General features: G+C 47.9%; 1 protein-coding gene across 1 annotated transcript; it reads right to left on the bottom strand.

Moving 5' to 3' along the window:
- Positions 1–1,118: 1,118 nt before the first annotated feature.
- LOC113006742 (uncharacterized) lies at positions 1,119–2,735 on the bottom strand. Its single transcript, XM_026142894.1, has 2 exons — positions 1,423–2,735; positions 1,119–1,208 (listed from the first exon to the last, which is right to left on the bottom strand). The coding sequence occupies exon 1, from the start codon at positions 2,662–2,664 to the stop codon at positions 1,675–1,677; it is 990 nt and encodes a 329-aa protein (XP_025998679.1). The 5' UTR covers positions 2,665–2,735; the 3' UTR covers positions 1,119–1,208; positions 1,423–1,674.
- Between the last annotated feature and the right edge of the window lie 7,144 nt (positions 2,736–9,879).

Raw genomic sequence — 9,879 nt, 5'->3', positions numbered from 1 at the left:
AATTAAGCACTGAGACAAATTTAGTAATGCCAACATATTAAAAGAACAATATTTGTCTCTCATATATATAACACAGTTATATATACTGTGTCAAAGAAATCTGTCTTTGAGTGAAGATTTAAGGTGACAGGAAATATAAATAATATAAATAAATGCAGCTTGAATCTTTACTGAAGCTCAGTATTTGAAACAGAGTTCATTCACTGCTGTAATAACTAATAATGATTGAAATTATAACTTTAATATTGGCCATATTATATTTACATTACCAAAGTGAGATGACTTTAATCTCATGAACAACATTAGCTAATTGTTATTTACTAGGTAATCTTAAATGACTGTTCTGTACAGAAGTGAAGCCCAATAATCATGATTTCACAGTCAGCCTCAGATACTTATCAAATCAAAGCTCATGTACAAACAAACAAACAAATGAACAAAAGATTTTCTCCTTCATTTCTGTCAAAGCTGTATGAAACGTTTCCAGCTGTTAGTGTAATGGTTGCTAGGCATCCAGGGCAGCGCGACGGAGGCTAGACCGTCCCATTTCACAAGCCTCTCACTTCCGGCCTTTAAGTACGCGGCCCTTGTGGACGGTTAAGGCTGCGCACTTTAAGGCTGCAGACCCTGAATTGGGATACAGCCCTTGTGTCGTTAGGAGCCTGAACCGCAGTAAAACTCCGGTGAGGTCAATGACCTTACGCTCTCCCACTGTCACACGTTGATGACGTAAGGAAAATCGCTATTGGTTGTCCTAAAAGTCGCTAGAAGTCGCTAAATGATGTCATCCCTAATTTGCATAATTGGTTATGCTAATGTAATTGTAACCTACGCTGTTGGAGAGAGAAATAACATCGTGGAAGAGACATAAAGTCAGTAAAAAACGTCTTAAATGCATTTAGAATTTATTTAGAACTACAAATTAAATTTCTTTTAGCAATTATTGTTTTTTTTGCTGGGGTCTTTCTGTGTGGAGTTTGCATATTCTTCCCGTGTTTGCGTGGGTTCCCTCTGGGTACTCCGGCTTCCTCCCACCGTCCAAAGACATGCAGCTTGTGGGGATAGGTTAATTGGATAATCCAAATTGCCACTAGGTGTGAATGTGCGTGTAATGGGCTAAGTTTCCATTCAGCTTAAACACTCCCAAGAAAATCTCCAGGACTCAGACGATTGGATTCCAGAAGTTTTTACTGGGCACTTTTGTGAAACTGTAAACACAATACAATGAAATATACTGTAAACACAATACAATGAAATATATGAAATGTATTATAGATGCAATAAGCTCAAAGCATCTGGCTAATTATCACAGCTTGACAGCCTAGCCGCATAGCTTATATGAGACACAATAAAGTTAACCGAATAACAGACAACGGTTCAAAATGCTTCACCGCTTAATTGTACAAAATGAATTATACTCACAGACTATGCCTTAGCGAAGAGAAAAGGATTAATCCTGTAACGGCGGAGCTGGCGGTTGAATGAGCCCACACGCTAATATCCCGAGTCACACAGTAGATTCACTTCCTGACTCTCAGCGTAAACTGCTCTCGTGTTGTCATGGTTACGAAAATACACACACCGCTCTAAGCTACGATAGCGAGATAAAGAGAACACAAAGAACACATTTCTGGGGGCATAACACTCCCCGCTTGGGGTCTTTAAGAGCCCACATCAATTGGCAGAGTCAGACTTTGGAGAAAGAAGCAGAACTACTTCTGTAATGGGACGAGAGAATCCTCTTCTATTTCCATCTTTAACGACCTCCACTTCGACTCTCCGGACCAGACCGTCCTTCCCTGGAAAGGCTTTCGTGATGATGCCCATGGGCCACTCATTTCTCTCTGCCCGATCATCCTTTAAGAGAACTACGTCCCCTTCTTGAAGATTCGGCTGTTTCCCTTGCCACTTGTGTCGAAGTTGCAGTGTTTTGAGGTATTCACGCCTCCATCTGTTCCAAAACATGTCTGCCAGGCCCTGAACTTGTTTCCACTCCTCCCTGAAGAGATCTGCTTCCTCGAACTTGCCTGACGGCAAAGGAGGCGCGGAGCCTGTTTTGAGAGTCAGGAGCATGGCTGGTGTGAGGATGCAGGGCGACTCGGGGTCGGATGACACTGGAATGATCGGCCTTGCGTTCATAATTGCTGCTACCTCGGCCATAAGCGTGGTCAGAACCTCGTGCGTCAGGCGAGACTTTCTCTGTTCAAGCAGCATGCAGTCCAAGATACGGCGGGCAATGCCGATCATCCTCTCCCATGCGCCACCCATATGGGATGCATGGGGTGGGTTAAACACCCAGGTGCAGCTCTGTTTACTGAGGTACTTCTCCACCCTGTCGAACCCTGAGTTTTCCTTGTCCATCCCCAGCTCACGGGAAGCGCCGACGAAGTTAGTTCCGCAGTCCGAGCGTATCTGCTTCGCGGGGCCCCTGACCGCAAATAATCTCCTCAAGGCGTTAATAAAGCTGCTGGCACTCATGGCTTCGATCACCTCAATGTGCACTGCCCTGGAACACATACACGAGAACATCACCGCCCATCGCTTGGAGTTCGAAACTCCTCCTCTTGTGCGGCGTGAAACGATGCCCCACGGTCCAAAGACATCGACACCTATGTAGGTGAAGGGAGGTGCTACTTGTAACCGTTCTGCCGGCAGGGCTGCCATCCGTTGATGTTCGGCCTTCCCTCGCAGCTTCTTACAAGTGATGCATCTGTAGAGCAGACTGCTGATACAGCGTTTGGCTCCCACGAGCCAAAAACCTGCGGCCCGAACGGCACCTTCAGTAAGATGTCTCCCCTGGTTTTTTACTGCTTCGTGATAGTGGGACACAAGCAGAGTTGCGAGGTGATGCCGGCCAGGAATGATGATGGGATGAGTCTCGTTCATGCCTAAGCCTGACTGCTCGATCCGACCTCCTACCCTGAGTAGTCGATCCTGGTCCATAATGGGATGCAATCTCCACAAGTTGCTGGAAGATGGTATGTCGACTCCAGAACCGATACACTTGAGCTCTTCCGCGTAGCACTCACCCTGGACACTCTTTACGATGCACACTTTGGCTTTCAGCAGCTCCTCTTCCGTAGGACGACAGATGTGCCAGCCTCGACATTCGCCCTGCGTCGAGCGAGCGAAGGAGCTAGCTACATGGATCAAATGTGCAATGGCTGCATGGAGTGTGCTGAACTTGGAGAAGCGTTCAAAGCGTTGAGGGCATACCACGCCTTTAGCGACATGGGTGAGTTTCGTCGTCACCTGTGGACGCACTTCGGCGTCGGGGTCGACAAGATTGTACGTCTCTTGAAGCTCGGATGGATGACCTGATGCGTCGCAAAGAAAGGCTGGTCCTTTGAGCCATGGTGTACTGCTGAGCAGGGCTGATGCTACAGCTCTTGACCCAACGTCAGCTGGGTTAAGATGCGTTGGAATGTACTTCCACTGGCCGGGACAGGGTGACTGAAGGATACGTTGGACCCTATTGTGTACGTAGGCATAAAATCTCCTTGACTGTTTATGGATGTATCCCAGTACGACCTTACTGTCTGTGTAGTAGGTGATGTTGTCGTACGTTGTGTCCATCTCTGCGACTATCATCTCGGCGATCTCGACGGCGAGCACAGCAGCACAAAGTTCAAGTCTAGGGACAGTTAGGCTAGGTTGGGGAGCCAACTTCGATTTCCCAAAGACAAACCCAATCTCAGTTTGTCCCTGCTTGCCAGTTACCCTGATGTAGGCTACGGCCGCTATTGCTCTGACCGATGCGTCGGCGAAGACGCAGAGTTCTCTCCTTAGGGCGCCTGTGGTGGAGAGGGACGTATAAGGCCGTGGTATTTGGAGCCCCTCCAGGTCTTGAAGAGACTGTTTCCATCTAGTCCACTCGGTCTCCATGTCTTTGGGAAGGGGTGCGTCCCAATCTTCCGCTTGCAAGGTGAGTTCTCTTAGGATCCGTCTTCCATCAACTGTGATGGGTGCTAGAAACCCTAGGGGGTCGTATAGACTGTTCACGGTCGAGAGTACCCCTCTGCGGGTGAACGGCTTCTGATCGATCTCGATCTGGAACGTGAAAGTGTCCGTGCGCATGTTCCAGAACAGTCCCAGGCTACGCTGGATAGGCAGATCATCGATGGAGAGATCCAGGCCATTGAAATCCTGAGAGCGATCCTGGGAGGGGAATGCTCTGATGACCGCGGAACGATTTGATGCAACCTTGTGCAGCCTGAGGTTGGAAGCCGCGAGCATCTTCTGCGCTCGCTGGAGAACTGCGATGCCTTCTTCCTCTGTACTGAAAGACTTTAAGGCATCGTCGACGTAGAAATCGCGGTCGACGAATCTCCTAGCATCGCTGCCGTAGTCGGCCTCTGCTGCCTTAGCCGCCCGCCGCAGGCAATACACTGCGACGGCAGGCGAGGGGCTGTTACCAAAGAGATGCACCCGCATCCTGTAATCCACGACGTCAGAGGTAGGGTCATTGTCTCTATACCACAGGAAGCGGAGAAAATCCCGGTGGTCTTCTTTCACGATGAAGCAGTGGAACATGTGCTCGATGTCGGCGGTGATTGCAACCTGTTCCTTCCTAAACCTCATAAGAACACCTAGTAGGCTGTTATTAAGATCGGGACCACTGAGTAAGACATCGTTGAGCGATACTCCCTCATAGGATGCACTGCTGTCGAAGACCACGCGGATCTTGTCCGGCTTCCGGGGGTGGTACACGCCGAACAGGGGCAAGTACCAACGCTCCTGACCGGGTTGCAAGGGAGGGGTAGCTTCTGCGTGCGCCTTCTTGAGCATCTTCTCCATAAACTCTAGGAAGTCGGCTTTCATCCGTGGTCGTTTTTCCAGTGAGCGCCGAAGTGAGACGAGGCGTTCGAGAGCCTGTTTCCTGTTGTTAGGGAGTCGCTGCCTCGGTGACCTAAACGGCAAAGGTGCGACCCAACTGTTGGAGCTGTCTTGGCAACACTCGGCTTCCATTATCCTTAGAAACTCCAAATCTTCCCTGGATGGAGCAAGTTTGTGGTCGTTGGGAGTGCGAGCGAAGACGGTTTGCCCCAAATTGTCTCCGATTAGCGTCGTCGGGGTTCGCGCTGGATGTTGTTGATAGTCACGTGCTTGTTCAAACACCTCTGTCACTTTGATCTGGTTGTTACATGGCTGGAGATGGCTTGTACGACCGTTCCCTAGAACGGCTGTTTTGTAGCTTCTCACCTCCGGTGGTCTGTGAGCACCTCCGAGGCACACGTCTCCGACGATGACCCATCCCAGGTCAAGCCTTTGGGCGAAGGGAGCATCTCCTGGGCCGCTTATTTGCTCTCGGACCTTGTGGACCCGTAAGATATCTCTGCCCAGTAAGAGAAGAATGCTGGCGTCTGGGTCCGGAGGTGGTATCTTGTCAGCGATGCGTTTTAGGTGGGTATGATGATAGGCCACACCGGGGGTGGGAATCTCCGCGCGGATGTTGGGAATTTGGTTACACTCGAGGAGTGTAGGCAGAGAGATACTCAGTTTCTCGTCCAACGGCTCTACGGTGTAGCCGCTGGCTCTCCTTCCTGATGTCTCCGTACGTCCCGCGCAGGTCTTTAGTGTGTATGAGTACGAGCGCCCGGAGATCTTGAAGGCTTCGAAGAACTCTGACTGCGCGAGGGAGCGATTACTCTGCTCATCCAATATAGCGTACATTCTCTTGGCTTCCTCTCTTCGTCCGTTTGGGAACACCCTGACGAGACAGATCTTAGCACACGCTCTAGCACTCAGACCTTCCCCACATACCTGTGTGCACGTTGCGTTGACCTCCTGGTTATCAGCTTTGTCCTCCTCCCCGCTATCCTCTGAGATGGAGGGGAACGATTTAGATTTCCAGGTAGGTGGGTGAGGGTGGAGGGCTGTCACGTGGGCAGCGCTACCACACTCGGTGCATGTTATCTTGGCTGTGCAAAGTGTTCTGTTGACGAGCAACAGCGAAAGCAGACGTAGTGTTCTTTCAGAAGCTGTTTGCGATCATCTAAGCTCTTCTCGCGGAAACCTCTGCATTTCCTCAGAGGATGGGGTTTTTTGTGCAGGGGGCAATGTTTATTCGGGTCAATACGTTCCCTGCTTTCCTTAGACTCGAACTTGGCAGTGCCTGAGACTTGTGTTTTGTGGGTGTGAACGGACGTCTTCGTGGGCCTCTCCCATTTATTCATTCTCTCTTTTGGGGGGCTTGGCGTGAAGAGGTTGAAACTTGGGTCCGTACGTGCTTTCGCCTCGGTGCGGATGAAGTTCACCAACACGGAGAAAGGTGGGAAGCTGACGAAATGTTCTTGTTTGTATCTCGTCCCGTGGTATAGCCACTTTTCTTGTATGCTGTATGGAAGTTTCTCGATGATGGGCTTAATTCCTCTGGAGGTATCCAAGTACGACATGCCCGCGAGGTAGCCATCTTCTTTAGCGGCTTGTAGCTCTGACAACAGGTCGGCTAGATCCCGGAGTCTCCGTGGATCTTTTGTCGTGAGCTTTGGGAAGCTTTCTAGTTTGCTGAACAGAGCTTGTTCGACGGCTTCTGGGGAGCCATATAGTTCCTCGAGGCGCCCCCATGCTGAGCACAGTCCAATAGTTGGATTCCTGATGTTGACCGTTTTTATTCTTCTTACCTGCTCTGTTGACTCCTTTCCCAGGTGTCTGGTTAGGAGGTCGAGTTCTTCTGCAGCAGACAGGTCTAGATTGGCAATGGCGTTCTGGAATGATGTTTTCCAGGCCCAATAGTTTATTGGCTGGTCGTCATATGCGGTGAGACCTGAAGTCACCAAGTGGTTACGAGCGAGATATTTGATGAGGTCAGTGGTTGTAGAATGGTCGTAATCACCTCCGTAGAGTGTCCCGTGGACGGGCTGATGCGTGGGAAACGTAGAATCTCGTTTGGGGTTCTGCTGTAGGAGTGGAGTTGGAGGGGGGTAGAAGGGTGACTTGGAGCTCTGTCGTGTTGGTGTGTCGCTTCTCCAAGGGCCCTGAAGAGCTTGGTGTGGCGTAATAGCAGCTTGGGTCTGAGCCGCGTTATGCGGGTGAGTGACTGGCTGAGAAGGGGGAAGGTTATTTTCTGTAGCCGATAGACCCTTGGCGCTCAGGCTCGCCTGTTCGGAGACAAAGGCGGCTACTAAGTTTCCATTCAGCTTAAACACTCCCAAGAAAATCTCCAGGACTCAGACGATTGGATTCCAGAAGTTTTTACTGGGCACTTTTGTGAAACTGTAAACACAATACAATGAAATATACTGTAAACACAATACAATGAAATATATGAAATGTATTATAGATGCAATAAGCTCAAAGCATCTGGCTAATTATCACAGCTTGACAGCCTAGCCGCATAGCTTATATGAGACACAATAAAGCTAACCGAATAACAGACAACGGTTCAAAACGCTTCACCGCTTAATTGTACAAAATGAATTATACTCACAGACTATGCCTTAGCGAAGAGAAAAGGATTAATCCTGTAACGGCGGAGCTGGCGGTTGAATGAGCCCACACGCTAATATCCCGAGTCACACAGTAGATTCACTTCCTGACTCTCAGCGTAAACTGCTCTCGTGTTGTCATGGTTACGAAAATACACACACCGCTCTAAGCTACGATAGCGAGATAAAGAGAACACAAAGAACACATTTCTGGGGGCATAACAGTGCGAGTGAATGTGAGTGCGAATGGTTGTCTGTCCCTGTGTGTTGGCCCTGCGACAGACTGGCGACCTGTCCAGGGTGTACCCCGCCTCTCGCCCTATGACATCTGGGATAGGCTCCAGCGCCCCCCGCGACCCTGAAAAGGATAAGCGGAAGCGAATGGATGGATGGATGAATTATTGTTTCTTTAATGTCACAATTCCAACCCTGCTCCTTTATCCGGGCTTGGACCGGCAAAAGTGACCCGAAACAGGCACTCTGGTGGAGTTATTGTGTGTGTGTGTGTGTGTGTGTGTGTGTGTGTGTGTGTGTAGTTTTAAACTTTGTGGTCCACAAAACAACATAACAGTAAAAGAAGAACTGACTGCGTTACAGTCAGTGCGGGAGCCCTGCCCTGATAGCAGCTGGGGGAGGACTATCCTCCACCTGTGAGCGCTTTGGCACGGGCGAGGTGCCCACCGCAGCACCCGCTGCTTATTGAGAGTAAGAGCGATACGCGCTTTCACGTCAAAAAGTCGCCATAAATAAGTCTCTAATAACGCCAGAAAAAGTTACCAGATTTGTCACCAGAGACGCGTTACTGCCCATCTCTCTGGTAACGAGTAAAGTAAGGGATTACTATTGCAAAATCGGTAATTAGATTACCGTTACTTTCCCGTAGGAACGCTGCGTTACTGCGTTACTAAAACCGTGATTTTTTTGCGAGAATGTCTCATGACAGTGACGTAAGCGAGTGCGCCGTTGGTGACAACAGCTGTGTGCAGATCAACAATGGATCATATATCGATTGTGGGAGAGAGTACTGAGAGTACTGAAGTACTGACCTTATTTTGAGTTTGATTCCATAAAAAGTGACAAAAACACGCGGATTCTTCAACTGACCGCGGCACACCTGCACCAGGGTAAACCCCCGCCTACCTCAGTCCTGCTTTACAGGTGAAAATAGAGCAACAGGACCGCTGAGTCTTTGACTTATTTTCTGCTGTGTTTTACTTGCATCTATTTGAAAGAGTGAGTGTAAACACAAAAAATATTTTATTTTATGTGCTGGAATGTGCAGAAAATAGGTTTAAATGTTAAACTAATTTATTCAAGTCAGAGAATGTTGCATATAATTAAATGTTTTGCTTGATGCATAAAGTTAAAAGATTAAAACTGATAAACAAGTAAAAAAAAAGAGACTTTTCCATTTGATTACATTTTGTATGATGGATTATGCAGAAAAAGTAGAATTGGGCTGAAAGATCTATCGCTTTATCACCTCTTCAGGTTGTAAATCGTGTTTTTAAAAAGTAACTAAGTAACTAAGTAATTAATTACTTTTGAAAATAAGTAATCAGTAAAGTAACAGGATTACTTTTTGGGGGAAGTAATCAGTAATTAGTTACTGGTTACTTTTTTCAAGTAACTTGACCAACACTGTTTGTCACTAGTTGCGTTTCAGAAAAAAAGTCGCTAAGGTGGTCTGAAAACTCGCTAAATATAGCGACAAAGTCGCTAAGTTGGCAACACTGGGTGGGACATGACAACACCGCCACCTGCAGGAAGATTTTCTCTCTGGTACCTTGTGTTCTGATACCTGACAACTTTTTTCTTGAGAACTGAGACCTGACAATTTTTTGTCTGATACCTGACAACTTTTTTCTTGAAACCTGACGATGTCCTAAAATGTACACCGTACATTCTACACACTGGATTGCTTCTCCCCAAAAATGAAATTCTGTTAATCCCCTTTTCTGTGCCTGAGTCAGGGAAAAAAGGAAAGAATTCACAGCTGCAATCACAATACACACACACACATCACTTTCCATCCTGTTCTCCCACTCCTGGTGGCACCCACTGGAAGAAATTAGCTGAGGTCAGTGTAACTGTAGCACCCTTAGTCAATGCTTATTTGCCTCGATGGCTGCTGTCTCTCACTTCCTCTCTCTCTCTAAACTGTACCAAACTCCAGCCAGTCATGCATCATTCATAAGGGTAAAGAGAAGATCTGAAACTCTGGATCAGTTCTAACCTCTAGGCTGAGGTTGGCCGCTCAGTGTCCTTTTGTGAGTTATGTTCTGTCCTGCCTCTGAGTGTACATGGTGTTCAGAGGCCTGTGCAACGGTTTGACCGTCGACAGAATTATGGAGGGACTCAAGTTGGTGAATCATCTGAAATGAGGCATTTAATATATATGTAGATTATCTGAGGGAAACCCAGTCTTAACATTTTTGCCAAACTTTTGAAA

This window comes from Astatotilapia calliptera, chromosome 15 (genome assembly GCF_900246225.1).
Source record: "Astatotilapia calliptera chromosome 15, fAstCal1.2, whole genome shotgun sequence".
NCBI classification, from domain to species: domain Eukaryota; kingdom Metazoa; phylum Chordata; class Actinopteri; order Cichliformes; family Cichlidae; genus Astatotilapia; species Astatotilapia calliptera.
Note: the sequence above shows the minus strand (reverse complement) of the source record. Positions and strands in the feature narration are given on the sequence as shown.

Coding starts and splice junctions, on each gene's coding strand:
- LOC113006742 (XM_026142894.1), bottom strand. CDS start 2,664: ATGGCAGCCCTGCCGGCAGAACGGTTACAAGTAGCACCTCCCTTCACC.